Below are 14,289 nucleotides of genomic sequence, written 5' to 3'. Positions count from 1 at the left end.
GGCTGGTCTGGCTGGTCTGGCCGTGGTTGTCGTTGTCGTTATGCAGAAGGCGCGTCTTGGACTGCTCGGGAGACGGACAGGCACAAGGTCTAGCTAATAAGCAGAAGAGCGTGGTGGCGTGCGATAGGCTGGAGAAGGGTCGGCAGCACGAGACAATGAAACGACGAGGAAAAAAGAAATGTGGTTGATGAACTGGCCGGCTGAATGCCAATGCTGTCGTTGTTACGGAGTACTCTCCCAGCCTGCAGCCCGCTCTACATTGTACAATGGTAGGATCAAGAAGCAGAGGGGTGGGCCACCCTGGTAAGCCTAGATTGTGTACGTATATGGAATTATCCCTCCCCTTCTCCCCTCCTCTCTCGGTGGGTGGTGGAGGAGCAGAGCAGGGCACTTGCTTGAAATGAAGGGAAGGGATCATACCTGGGGGAGTGCGATGCACGCGCAGCACCCAGCACCAAAGGTATCCTCGAGAGTCGAGGCGTTGACGGGCATCTGCTTACCACAGCGGGCTTCTTGTGATACTTCAACTACCCATGACAGGCAGGAGGTATAATCTGTGGTACTACCCTAGGAGGAACATGGTTTGCCGACGACTTCTTCCTGGGCTGGATGGACCCGGCGGTCGTCCATGTCACGAACGGAAACTGGAGCGAAATTGTAGACAAAACTGGCCTCGTTGTGAACCTGAGGCAAAGAATCTCATCACATCGGGTGCCGGGGAAGAAGGGTATGGACTGTGGACTTGCTAAAGACTCAAGGTTTCTTAGGTTCCTCAGGAAGCTGCCTCGAACCCGAGGTGGCCTTTTTGTGCTTTCCTGAAATATCCGTACACGTAACATAAGGAACCTTACACGGGAAGGAAGGCACCTTGGGTAGGTAGGTACCCCAGATACCTTACCTGATAGAGTCCTTGAGTGGATGATGGGTGACTTCCAAAAGTAGGTAAATGCTGACGATGCCCGAGGTGCCTTACATAACTAGAACACTGACGCTTATTGTAGTCTGATCACAGAAATATGTCGCAAGATGACGAGTTGTTGTTGTTGTCGTCGTGAAGTCAAGACGGTCAATCAACAAGAGGGATTCCAACGACAACCGCAAAATGTATACCTGCCTTCTCACTGTGTAGATAAGGTGGTAAGCGGGAAACTGAGGTATTAAGGACTCGGCTTTGTTTCTTACAAACCATTCATGGTTCTTCCTGCCCTGGCGTCCTCCACTTGTTGCTCCAAAGACCAATTTGGAAGTTGCAGTGCCCACCTGCCAGCCACCACCTTGCCGCGACCGCGATGGGGGTTCCTGCCCATCTGCACATGTTAGTTTTCTACACCCCAGTCGCCATCTACACTAGGTACTCCAGCTCCGCAAAGGGAGAGCAGGGCAAGGCAAAGCACATAGGGTTCGCAGCGGGGCTGGCGCGGAGAAGGCATACAATGTAGGTGCACTCAGTCAAGCCGGCAGGGGCCGCAAAGCAGGTCTGGTGGGGGGTCGAGAGAAGACAGAGGGCAAGCAAGCAATTGAGCAAGCAACACGACGCACGCCGCACGCCGCACGCCGCACGCCGCACACCGCATGCCGCATGCGAGAGACAGACGAGCAAAGCGGGTTTCCTGCGAGATGAGGAAACGCAAGGCAAGGCAAGACATCACAGGACTCGAGGACGCGACAAAACCCGCCGACCCAGACCTCATCAGACCAGCCAGTCAGCCTGATCCTTCCCCGTCGGCAAGCCGGCGACGACCTGGACGACGGACCTGTGGAGAGTCAGCACCTGTGCTCCATACGCTGCACTCCGTACGAATACATGGAGACATTGGAGAGGAACGACAGCAGCAGGGCCAGCCAAGATAGCGTTACAAGATCTGCCATTTGACATGCGCATGGCCCTCTGCCGCACAGTGCAGCATGTCTGTGCTCTCGAGCGTCGGGAACCCCAGCCAGCGCACTAAGATCAGAGATGCATCAAGCGGCAAGCCAACCCTTAACCCTTGGTCTACGTAGTACATTGTAAACGGACGATGGGGGGCGGGGGGGCATGGGAGGGCCGACTGCGGCATGGTCATATACCCAAGCCGGCCCAGAGTCGTTTTTAGGCTCGGCAATCGATAGCGAACGACCCTTTCCTGTGTCCTGGTTCGCTGCGCGCCGCGCTAAACTGACGGCGTTGTGCTTGGTGGCCAGCGGAAGCGTCGAGAAGACGACGATGCGCCATTGGCTTGCTTCTTCTTTTTCCTTCCTTCGCCCTCGTCTTTTGTTACCCCTTGCCTCGGGTCCGAAACTAGCAACGGTGCTTCTAGTAGGGCCATTGTTGTCAATCGTCTTCTATTGAGGCTCTCGCGTCCAGCCTTGAGCAATAGCCGCTTGCTACCCTCCCTTGGAGACACTGAGCCGCCTTAAGATGATGGCATTGGCCTCCAATAACATATGTGCCTTACCTTGCTGTCGGGTGCATTAAACTTTTCCCTCGAAGCAATGGACACCCGAACCCTACATGCGCTTACCGGATGACATGACATTTTTGCTGGAACGGCACTTTGCGACGGAACTCAAGTCCGGGACAAAACGGGCCCTGAAGATGCCGTACTCCATTGGCAGCTGCGGCGGAAACATTCAACATCCAAACGCACAGTCCACTGTCCGACGGCTTTCGAGGTTCGGTCGAACAACAAAGGTCACAACAATGACACGGCCAATGAGTCAAGGAGAAAGCAGAGGCAACGCCAAGTCCGAGGCCCAAGGCTCAGCAGATAAAAAGGACGGAACGAGGAGCACGGCCGGTGGAACACTGTGTCAACCAGCAGTTAAGCCCGCCTTGTTGCAGTGGTGTCAACCGCTATTGCCGCTGCGGCCCCCGTCTACATTGCTGAGCCGCTCGGGTCACCTTGCTAATTTGCCGGACCTCACTACAGCCTCTCATCTTGGTTTGACCATCCGGTCCGAGTGACGTGAGTTGAAGCCGGTATTGTTCGTTACTGAGGAAATGGATGTCCCGAAAGCTCAGGTCTAGGACTTGAAAATCAGTTTTCCATACTCTCGTCTTGACGAGGACGACTCAAGCGAGCTTTGGAGCTATGGCGGTGGTGCTTGGGGTAGCTGACAAGAGTGGTGGTCACTGCGCCGCTGGAGACTTGGAATCGCCAACCTCCGTCCACATGCCCGGGGCTGTGCCGGGAAGGGGGTTCAAGAGCGGTTCGAAAACAGCCAGCCTCGCCACTGAGACGAGAAGCCAACTACACATCGACGAGACAAGTCAGCCAGCGGACAGAGCCGACCGTTGCCTTCGGATTGGATTCTGGAGACGGAAAAGGGCTTCAAACTTTTTCAAACAAAAGCTGACAGTTTCTTGAGCCGTCATGCTTTGTGCGTTTGTGCAGAGAGGTACTCGAGACGCCACTCTTCAAATCACAAAAGGACGAGAAAGAAAAGACGAAGCAACGCGAGCATGAGCGCAGGGGCGACAATAGATAGAATCGAAATCAGTCTCTGGCCGTCGTCACCTCGGGCTGGCAAGCACAGATTGAAAGGCTCAAGATCGGATCCACTTCACTTCCTCCCATCTCTCTCGACTCGTCTCTCGCCCGGGGCCAGGCTTCGTCGATGTTCCGTCGGGAACCTCTATTGAAGTGAGGTACGGATACAGAGTGTCTGGTATTGATGCTTCTGCAAGTTACACACCGTCCATCCAGCGTTCCTCGCTCTCAGTTCGCCGGGGGATGAGTTGCTCTGGTCTCATCGACCCGTAGCGCGGGAACAGTAGGGTCGATGGAGGTTGTTTGGCCTGTTGCAGTCAACTTCCACGCCCCCATCTTTCTCAGTCGCAGTTGCGGTCGGGTGAGGTAGGATGTTCGCACAGATATTGGTACCTTATCTTGTGAGAGCCCTTGGACTTGCGGTAACCCCTAGGCCTAGCGGGCTGCCATACCAATGCAATGCCCTGGCATTATCTACAGTGGCCTGCGGGATTGCGTTTGACTGCGTAGTCTGGATGTCTGGATGGACATCCATCACCGCCAATACGCCAGCTCCTCCACGATGTCCGTCCGCTTCAGTGTGTCTAGGCCAGTGTGTTGAGTATTCCTTCTGAAAGGCCGACAGACCGACCGTGACAGACTGGGGCTTGAACTCAGGCCATGGGCCACCCCGGCCATGGGCAACAGACCCCTCCTGGTGTTACCCTACTCCAGCCACGCCCCTCGAGCGACTAGGCCCCGGGAAACAACAACGAAGCCCACGTTCAACGAGGTCCTCGACGCCTTTGCTCTTGTAGCACGCCCCCCTTCTCGATTCTTGCCGCTGCTCTTCCCTGCTATTTCGACCACCCTACACCCACCGAACGGCGACGGTTAGCTCAGCCTGGCGGTACCACCCTTCCAGGGCTCGGGTAGCTGGCTGAGAATACTCTCTGCGCCCCAGCCCGACCCAGTGGTCAAGGCCGAAGAAGAGACGAAAAAAAGTTGAGTGCCGGCGGGCGAGTCGCTTACCGATGCAGTGGCGGATCAAACTGACAGGGACAGACAGATGGAGTCGGAACTGTTATCGAGGGGAGAAACGACTTTTGGGGTGCGGACGCAGAAGCAGAGTAAAAAGGCCCGCTGCCAGCTAAGGTAAGGTACGGAAAGGCAATGTGAGGTGAGGTGATTTGCTGTTGAGGTTCCCACATGGATAGAGGAACGCAAGACAGGGCAAGACGCAGTAGCCGTACGGCTTGTTGGAAAAGAGGGAGGGAGAGGGAGGGAGAGAGAGAGAAAGAGAGAGGAGCTAGGCAATTGCGAACACACAAGGTACGAGTCAATAACCCCACTTTTCTCAGAGGCTTCTTGTTCTCCATCCAGAAGCTGAGGATAAGTCGACAGACTGGGGAGTATTGTCAGTTCCGTCCACACACGAGAAGCAGAGCCCACCTGGGATTTGGGGACGGGAAAAAGAAACGATAAACAGCAAAAGATACCAAGCCGTGTGAGCAGGAGACAGGGCCACACTACATAGACCCCGAAGAAGTTGTCGGTACCGACTACATTGCATACCACTGTGCACGTCCCATGGCCATCTAGACAGACGTTGTAAAATAGGCATACGAGCAAAAAGGAAGTAAACGCAAAGGGAGAAGTTGAACGAGCTGATGATGGTTGGGAACCAAGACAAGAAACACAGACAGTTGGTCCGTACCTTGGTTCTAGACACGAGACTTGACAATGAGCTCTCCCAGCTCGATATTGTCGACTGCGAGTGCAAATAGAATAGGTAGGTCGGCCCATGATTCTGCTCTGCTCGCTCCTTTGGAGAGCGTGTGCGCTGGCTGTATGAGTCTCTCTGTGTGCCGTGGGTGAGAGTGTGTGTGTGTGTGTGTATGTGTGTAGGTGTGTGTGCTTCATCGACCGAAGTAGCGGGATACTTCGCACCTCCACCTTTCACTCATCTGTCCGCCGATACCTTGCGGGAAGAAAACCCGGGTACGTACCCTTTTCGCCAGTCGTGGCTCTACTGCCCGTGGACTACCTTACGGTAGGTAACTCGGTCTTTTCCCACACCCCCCCTTCTCCGCTCACCATCCTCCTCCCATCCTCTCATCCCATTCAATTCCTCCCCCTCCCACTGGGTAGAAACCGCCCCGGTCTCCGTACCATGGTACTTTCGGCCTTATCCTCGCCCTCCAGCATGCTCGTCCTTCACCCTCCCCCAGGGGCCCCCTCATCTTCGACCCCCGGTCGGCCGGACTGTCCACTTAGCAGCAGCAATGAACGGTCAAACCCACCACTCTCTGAGCTCCTTGGGGGAGGGGGGCAGGCCCTTGGCCTGTGCCATTTCCAATCCAAGCCCGCCTACCCTGTCGAGCGCCGCTACCAGACTCCGTATCATCTGGCCGTGAGGTACCTCAGTCCTCGCCGCTATACTTGCCTTCCAACACCACACAACCTTGCGCCATATGGTACGGGTCAGGAAGACGAGGAGAGCGAGCGAGCGAGCGGGCGACAGATGGAGGAGAGAACCCTACCGCTCTTCTGCCTTCTGCCTCTCCGCATCTGCACCTCTCGCTCTGGAGTCTGCGCTCTGCTTCGACCTCTCGGTGCCCCATGGACCCTGCCCCATGCTCTCTTGAGCTCTGCCATGTCCGTACCGCTACCGCCGTACCACAACCAGCATCGAGCAAAGTGCGGATACCGCAGTACCCCAGTAAGGTACCTTTACTCTCAACCCGCACCTGCCTGCACCTTGCACTTGCGCCGGCCGGGGTGGGCGTGGACATGGGCGTGGGTGTGTGTGGTGTGTATTGTGGATGGATGGACTTCGACCTGCCTCCTCTTCTTTTCTCACCACCAAAAACAAAACCTTCCCACGCCCGTCTTCTTTCTTTTCTTTCTACCTCTCACGACTCCACCAACCACCTCCAATATTCCACCTAGGATAGCCAAAGAGGCGAGGACGGTAAGTTAGAACTTCTTTTACGCTTCCAATGCCTTCTCAACCTTCTTCTTCCTCCTCCTCACCTCAATCCGCCTAACCTCTACCTACGCTCTCATTCCTCTGCTGCACCTCCTCCTGCACACCCGCCCCCATCTTATACGCCAAACTCCCAGCTAATGTACCTGCATTAGAAGAGTTGGGTGAGTTCGACGAAGAAAAAAGAGAAGCAAAGATCAAGGACGACCAAGACGATCCACCTGCTCTCCACGAGTGTTTGTGTGCTGTGTCTGGTACCTGCCTGAATAGAGACCTCTATACAAACGGCCCTCCACCGCTTGTTACTCAGCCCCGATTTCTGAAGAAAAGGGCATTCCCTCGCTTCGCATCGTCACCATCCTCGGCTCCTTTCGTGCAACCCGTCTTGCAATCGAGGGAGACCCATCACAGTCTCCTCTTCTGCCACCTCGACAAACGGCTTCTCCATCGGTCAGCCTGCACCCACTGCTGCTGCCAATTCGACAAGACACAACTACCCACCCACCTACTGCCATCTACACCAACTCCAGATGCTACGAACATAGAAGCGTCTGATTTTAACGACTGTCTACGACGACCACGACCGTCCTGATCTGTTTCTTCTCAAAAAGATCATTGTGCTATACGGATTGTCCCGTTCCTACTCTTTTGCATCCTCACCGCTCGAAGCAATTGCAGTCTTTGCGCCGCCGAGCCTTGTCCGCTGCTCCCAATTGCTCTTGCTCCAAGCTTCTCTGGAAATTCAAGCCGGGATCACGACTAGACTCTTCGAAAGAGATTTCAGTCTCTTTCTGCACGTCTAAAATCCTCCAGCTACTGTAGTTCTGAGGTTCGCTAGGCGACCCGGACTTCACTAACCTCTGGTGTTTGGTGGTAGAACCTTCGGGGCAACAACCGTGAAGCTGGATTTACCGTCGATTTCTTCAGTGCAAACCCGGGGACCGACCGACGTGTCGTATTACAACGCTCACGCGGCTCAGAGGCCGTCGTACATGAACAGCGAGAGAGTGCCGTCTCTCCCATTACCTACTCTCCATCAGGCGTACTCGTCGGGTACCTCGTCACCCCGGGTCAGCTCCATTGGCTCCGTTTCGAGTTCTCACGCAGGCTCGCAGTCGTCCTTCACGTCGGCCGCATCCTCCAACGGACCCAAGACACCCTCTCCCACACTACCCATCAACGCGGCGATTCCTGGATCTTCAAACCAGTCAATTGGTGGATACGAGCATTACCCCGCCATGAATCAACCTGCGGCAGACATGTATTATTCGCAACATATCTCTGCCGGTCAAGCGCCACCGCCTCAGACCGTGACTTCCGGCGCAATGTCTTACCACTCCCAGCCACCGCCGTTACAGCCAAGCCATCTACCTCAGTATCAGCAGACTCAATATAGTCAGCCGTACGGCTATGCCAATGGCCTGACTTCGCCTCAAAGCGCTCCTGTAAACAACGGCATGGGTGGTCAGAACGTCCTGCCTCTCCCGGGTGTCAACACGGGAGGCTTCCAGGGTTTTGACACCACCGGCCAAGTCGCCCCGCCTGGCATGAAACCCAGAGTAACAGCCACTTTGTGGGAGGACGAAGGAAGCTTGTGCTTCCAGGTCGAGGCCCGGGGCATTTGCGTCGCGCGCCGCGAGGGTAGGTTCAACTGGCACAAAAAAAGGGTTGCCGAAGCATGCTAACAGGTTTACTAGACAATCACATGATCAACGGCACCAAGCTGTTGAATGTCGCGGGAATGACCCGCGGTCGCCGCGATGGAATTCTCAAGAGTGAGAAAGTGAGACACGTCGTCAAGATTGGCCCTATGCATCTGAAGGGTGTGTGGTAAGTTTCACGTATCCCCAGACGAACCCGCCGCCGTACACGGTCTAACGAGACAAAAACAGGATCCCTTTTGAGAGGGCTTTGGACTTCGCGAACAAGGAGAAGATCACCGAGCTGCTCTATCCTCTCTTCGTCCACAACATCGGCGCCTTGCTCTATCACCCTACGAATCAAACACGCACCAATCAAGTCATGGCTGCCGCTGAACGCCGCAAGGCAGAGCAGAGCCAGATGCGTGGTGCTCCCCAAAACGGCGGCCCCGGACTACCATCTATCCAACAGCACCATCACCATTCCATGGGCTTGCCTGGACCTCAGCAGCCTCTTCCATCTCATGCTAATATGGGACGTCCCACTCTCGACCGTGCCCACACGTTTCCTACCCCCCCAACTAGCGCTTCTAGCGTGATGGGTGGCAGCATGGGTGCCTCAGACAACGGATTCCAGTGGGCTCAATCCCAAGGAATGGGCAGCGCGCAACCCCAGAACCCGATGTCCATTGACACTGGTCTCAGCAATGCCCGCTCCATGCCTGCAACTCCTGCCTCGACACCACCCGGCTCCTCTATTCAGAACATGCAGTCGTACCAGACCGGCACGCAGCAATACGACAACTCGAGGGCCATGTACAACCAGTCTGCTCAGCAGTCCCCTTATCAAACCAGCCAGGGTTCGCAAGACCGCTCCGTATACGGGCAAAATGATTCGTACGCTAAGAACGACATGGGTCCTCCGTCAGCACGGCCCGCTGCCTCCAGCGCCTCTCAGGATCAGAAGCCTTCAAACGGCATCATGCACCCTGATCCAAATGCGCCTCAGCCTGCCGGTGAGGAAGAGGCAGACCACGAGCACGACGCTGAATACACGCACGACAGCGGTGCCTACGATGCTAACCGTGGATCATACAACTACTCCGCTCCTGCCGTCGGATCGCTTCCTACCGAACACCAACACCTTTCGCCTGAGATGACAGGCTCGCCTAGCCACCCTCCCGCATCTGGTCGTGCCACCCCCCGCACCGCCGCCGCGCCTCAGCCCTACTATTCCCAGCAAGCTGGCTACAGTACGCCCCCGCGTGTCGCTCAGCAATCTTCAAGCAATCTCTATAATGTAATGAGCAATGACCGCAATTCTGCAGCCGCCGGTGGCAACAATGTCTACCAGCCTCAGTCTGACATGAACTCCATGTCTAACGGGTATCCTTCCCAGATGAACGGCGCCTCGAGTGGGATCAAGCGTGGCCGTGATGACGACGACGACCTCCAGCGCCCGCTGAGCGGCGGCGGTATGGACTTGAAGCGGAGAAAGACGCTCATGAATTCAGCCGTTCCCACGTATGATACGATGGCACGCGCTCCTCCCGTAATGGCTCAGCAGCAAGGAAGGTAGTAGCGCCTTTCGGCCATACTATAACATCCCCAAACTTAGGTCACTTCATTAGTGGGCGTTGTGGCCACACCCGGTGCGAGGGATGATAACCATCTGATGATGATCTTGAAGTCTCTTACGAGAGGTTTCTTGACATTCTTTGCACACCAATTTCTTATTTGTCCTTTTATTCGCGAGACGACTTTTCGGCATCGAGGACCATTTGGAGACGACGCTGACGAGGTGACGACTTCTCATTCACTGTTTTTTAAACGCCCATCACGGCTGTAGATGCTGATGAATGACGCCTTGCATGGGGGAGGACGTAATCCTAAAGACTCGACCATTCTTCTTTTTCCGGAGCTTCGGGACAACATACACGAAAAGAGCACGGTGCGGTTTGAAACTACGGCCTGCTAACCCGTTATGACACTCGGGTAATGCGGCATGCGAACACCACATTGGAGGACGGACCATCAACATCACCAACATCTTTTTCTTTGCTTTGGTTTCGAATACAGTGGAGGATCATCTGGTACTGATATGTGCCAGGGATGGGGGAAAGGATGATGACCTTATGACGACCCTTGTTCCTTTCACAAAAGTGTGAGACGTGTGTTGGAAACTGTCTCTTTAGGTAATGACTTGATGAATGGAAATAAAAAAAGCTGCTGCTGCTTCAGAACTACAGAATCCAGCGACATTGCCTTGGTTGTGATTAAGAAGGATTCTTCCCGAATTTATGCTGATATGACAAGTAAAGTAGTCGAGACGACGCCAAGCACTGGAAATAAGGTTGAGCGACGATTGTGCTGGTGCAGGTACGAGAACGGCATAGATGTCGGTTTAACAAGCAGAGTATAGCTTTCATGTTGGCCATCTGACGTCTGACGCCTCCCGGCTCCTCAGTCTTTCACAAAAAAAAAAAGCCCGTAGTGGTGACTCGGAATTCGGAATGGGACTATGTATGATGAGAAAACCCCCTCCCCTCTGCCCCCATAACTACGTGAAAAGGGGTAGTACATACAGTTCAGGGAATCGCAAACCGGAAGCTAGGAGGATAAAGATATGGCTCAATACCCGTCGTACTTGGAGAGGTGTTATGGATAAATACGGACACTTCAAGAAATAGGATTTGGCCTGCGCTGTTAAGAAGATTAGGTCCAAGCATCGGCTGTGGCGGCCAGCATTTGAGTGCTGTAATACTATCCGTATGTAAGAAGGAGTCGGTGTCATCCTTCGAGCTCGGCTAAAACCCGGATCACAGAACAATCCACCAGCCCTGGTGCTAAGGCACCGTACCTTACCTCCCCTCACCCCAAGCGGTAGCTACGTACACGGTCGGTCGCGGTTTTTCGTCTGGCTAAGCTTAGCTCAGGAAATCTGCGGCTCAGCTAGAGCTTGCAGCTACAGTTCTATCTTCAACTCCCAATTTAATCTGCGGCACTCATTTTTTTCTCGATCGACCACCGAACCTGGAGACGAAATATTGGCATGCTCAATTGATGACCGTAAAGGTGTTGGCATAGTATTACGGTGCGACGGCATTCTTCTACGACTCCTACCTCCGAAATCAACCGACCGATTTGCAGCATGGCGACTCCGACGCAGATGAAGCATGCGGCTTCTCAACAGGGTAGAACCCCTTCGCAGCTTACAGCAGCGACCCCGCCGGTGTCGACGCCGTTCTCGGCATCGCAAGCGCATATAGCTTTCTCGCCGAGAGGACCTAAGTCGTCACCTCAGCAGTTTAAGAAATCGCCGGCGACCTCGACCACCCTGATGGGCCACCCAGCTAATGGCGCGCTGAACTTCGACAGCCCCTCTGCCGCAGCTGCTATGGGGGCGCTTGGGATCAGTGGCGGACTGGACATGGGACTAGACCATGCCGGGATCGCGGGATTTGGTGGCTTGGGGGCATTGGGCAGCGAGGACGACAAGCTCAAGAGGTTTGATGCTGTCATTGAGATTCTTGGAGTAAGTCAGGGCAATTTGTGACTCAAAGTGACTGGATGCTGATCAATATGTTTGTAGAAGGCAACAGGCCGAGTGAGTGAAGCCGGTCTCGAGCGACTTACGCTCCGAACAGGTCTTACCAGTATGTGGGACGAGCATCGGTCGCCCGACGGCAGGAAAACAAGAATGCTGGTCATTGCCGGACAGGCCTTGACGATTGATATCGAGCTGAACAACAACATCGTGGAGAATGTTTCGCTGGGCTTTCCGGAATCTGGCCCGATTGTCACAAGACACAAGGATCAGGCTGGCAACATCTTGCTCAAGGATCTGCAACTCCGCCCGGACCAGAGTCCGCTGACCAAGACTTTGAAAGCATTTTCTGCGAATCTTGAACGCCTGGCAACTCTCGACAAGCTGAGCGTCGTTCCGGGATTTGATTGCCAAGAAGCTCTAGCTGGCATCTTTGAGAGTCTTGAAAGACTCCACAAGTGGGAACTGTCGAAGCTGCGGGAGGATCCTGCCATGAGCGGCAAGCCCGAACGTTTCCTCGAAACGACTGTCATGTGCACCAAGAGCGGTCGTCCGAGGATGCACTCGAGGGGTATGGTGGGCCTAAGCATCGAGTATTGGACGGAGAGACGCCATGTCATTCCCAAAGCACCAGAGACGACGCGCTACTGCGAGAACATGGAGAAGGCCTGGTCGATTCTCATAGGCTGCAAGGCTTTAGATGGTGACATGTTCCCTCCCGTCCGGGTGTCTGAGGACTGGATCTCCCAAAAGGTCGAGAAGACCGAGCCTGGACCCGAGGATCTTCTTGTCGCAGCTTCTGGGCCGGCTCTTGATTGGCTGGAACCGGAGCCTACGACGCTGCCACAGACAGACGACAATAAGGATTCGGGCATCGACGTGGTGCAGGCGGATGGCACGACGCACAAGTACCCGAATGTCAAGTTTGTCGCGACACTCACCCCTTCAGTAATCGTGCCGCAGTCGGTATGGAACACACTACACACCCTCACAGGAGCCCAGGCTCAGCCCATGCCTCTGCCGACCTACACGTTTGATAGCATATCCTTCCCGATACCCGAAGGAAGCCACCATGACGCAAGCGAGCTCAGAGTTATTTCTTGCGAGAGAAGAGTTCCGATTCCGAGCGACGACAACGCCGTCTCGTCCCGGAAACACAAGAATACACTACTCATTTACAAACCTGTGTATGGACAGACAGTGACCGAACTGTCGTTCTCGCACCCGCGACAACTAGTCGCAATGCTACCCATCCTTCGCCAGTATGCACTAATCTCGACGTTACTAGAGAGGAGCTTCAGCTCTGATATCTCGGGCGAGACATTACCAGAAGTCCATGAAAACATTACGATGAGTGATACGAGGACGACGCAGGCCGAGTACGAGAGATTCATGTCCAAGAATTACGATGGTGACGAGCAGGAGCTTACCCTCGACGTGGTGCTGACGGTCCACCCCTCCGCTGGTCTGCATATAGTCTTTCCCTTCCGCAATGCAACGGCCAACGTAGACTTGCAAATTCAACATAATGGAGTGGTACACGTCGTGTCACAAAACATCGTGCCGGTCGACGGCAGCGACGCGGCGGAGACAGGTAAAGGCAAGGGCAAGCAGCTTACCCCGCAGGACTTGGGCAGGTTGCTCGAGGTGATGGAGGACCTCTGCTCCTGGGCAGAATGGATCCGAAAGAACCTGTCGTAAGCTGCTCTGCCGGATGGACGATCGATCCGATCGATGGAGGGGAAAGATGGATCAAAAGACCACGAACGTGGAGATGCATATGACGTCTGGACATGTTTTGGGTTTTTGTTTTGTTCTGTATAATTGATACCCAGGCGGGATCAACGGTGGCCCAAGTTGAACCCGTCATTTCTCGCGGACAAGGAACAGGGAAGCGAGCTTCAAGTATCTTCATGGTCACGGAACCTTTGGAAAGGGCAGGCAGGCTAGAGGGGGAAAAGAAACGATGCAGCTTCACGCAGGATTTGGGTTGGTTCGGTTCCGAGGCTTTGGGTCTTGGGTTTCTTTGGGTCGGTCGTATTTCGACGGCGGGGTTGGCTTCGCCCCTTGGTTAGGCCGCCCGACGTCAAGAGGATAGTGTTGGGCCCAAACAAAGGGAACGACGAAGAAACCAGCGCTTTGGTGTAATGGACCAGTTTAAAGTGGTTTGCCCACTTAGTCCTCAAGTCACCTCACACGAGATGCATGAAGAAGGGCTGAAAGAAGAAAAGGTTGATTAGAATGACGTTTGTTCTCTTAGTGCGCCGGTAGTGATGCCTGCGAGATCCCGAGTGGAGAGAGAGAGCCACAGGGCTTCCCGGCGGGAGTCCCTTAAGCGCGGGCTGCGGTGGTTGTTGTTATTGTTGTTCTTGGTGATCTGTTGACAGGGTCGACGGGTCTTGCTGCCTTACCGAGAGCCCTGCTGTGACGTTTGTTTTTTACACTAGTGCCGAAACCCCCCGGGTGGCCCTTTCCTCCCAATGGATTTACATGTTGGTTTGGCTCTGGGTGGGGCGATGATGATGGACTGGATGCCAGTGGTAAACTCTAGTTCGGATCGTCAAAGCCTTGCGAGACACTGCAAGACCCTTGATGATTTGGATGCAAGATTTGGTTACACTGTACGAGGTATGAGTGACATGGATGGGTGACGTTGAGTCAATA

General features: G+C 54.6%; 4 protein-coding genes across 4 annotated transcripts; all 4 read left to right on the top strand.

Annotated features, from left to right (window-relative positions):
- Positions 1-533: 533 nt before the first annotated feature.
- Positions 534-749, top strand: CORC01_13511 (uncharacterized protein; the record flags this gene model as incomplete). Its single annotated transcript, XM_022625128.1, has 1 exon — positions 534-749. The coding sequence occupies one exon, from the start codon at positions 534-536 to the stop codon at positions 747-749; it is 216 nt and encodes a 71-aa protein (XP_022468373.1).
- A 4,873-nt stretch (positions 750-5,622) lies between these two features.
- Positions 5,623-6,993, top strand: CORC01_13510 (uncharacterized protein; the record flags this gene model as incomplete). The annotated part of the gene is made up of 4 exons (XM_022625127.1): positions 5,623-6,171; positions 6,402-6,423; positions 6,594-6,674; positions 6,749-6,993. 4 exons carry the CDS (start codon positions 5,623-5,625, stop codon positions 6,991-6,993), a joined length of 897 nt encoding a protein of 298 aa, XP_022468372.1.
- Positions 6,994-7,316: 323 nt separating this feature from the next.
- On the top strand, positions 7,317-9,657 carry CORC01_13509 (KilA-N domain-containing protein; the record flags this gene model as incomplete). The annotated part of the gene is made up of 3 exons (XM_022625126.1): positions 7,317-8,079; positions 8,136-8,268; positions 8,331-9,657. Coding segments are annotated over 3 exons (2,223 nt in total), but the record flags the coding sequence as incomplete, so codon positions are not given.
- Positions 9,658-11,229: 1,572 nt separating this feature from the next.
- On the top strand, positions 11,230-13,326 carry CORC01_13508 (uncharacterized protein; the record flags this gene model as incomplete). Its single annotated transcript, XM_022625125.1, has 2 exons — positions 11,230-11,613; positions 11,671-13,326. 2 exons carry the CDS (start codon positions 11,230-11,232, stop codon positions 13,324-13,326), a joined length of 2,040 nt encoding a protein of 679 aa, XP_022468370.1.
- Positions 13,327-14,289: the final 963 nt, after the last annotated feature.

The sequence above is a fragment of the Colletotrichum orchidophilum genome (assembly GCF_001831195.1).
Source record: "Colletotrichum orchidophilum strain IMI 309357 chromosome Unknown Scaffold_196.1, whole genome shotgun sequence".
In the NCBI taxonomy this organism is placed as follows: domain Eukaryota; kingdom Fungi; phylum Ascomycota; class Sordariomycetes; order Glomerellales; family Glomerellaceae; genus Colletotrichum; species Colletotrichum orchidophilum.
This window is presented reverse-complemented; position numbering and strand designations above follow the sequence as displayed.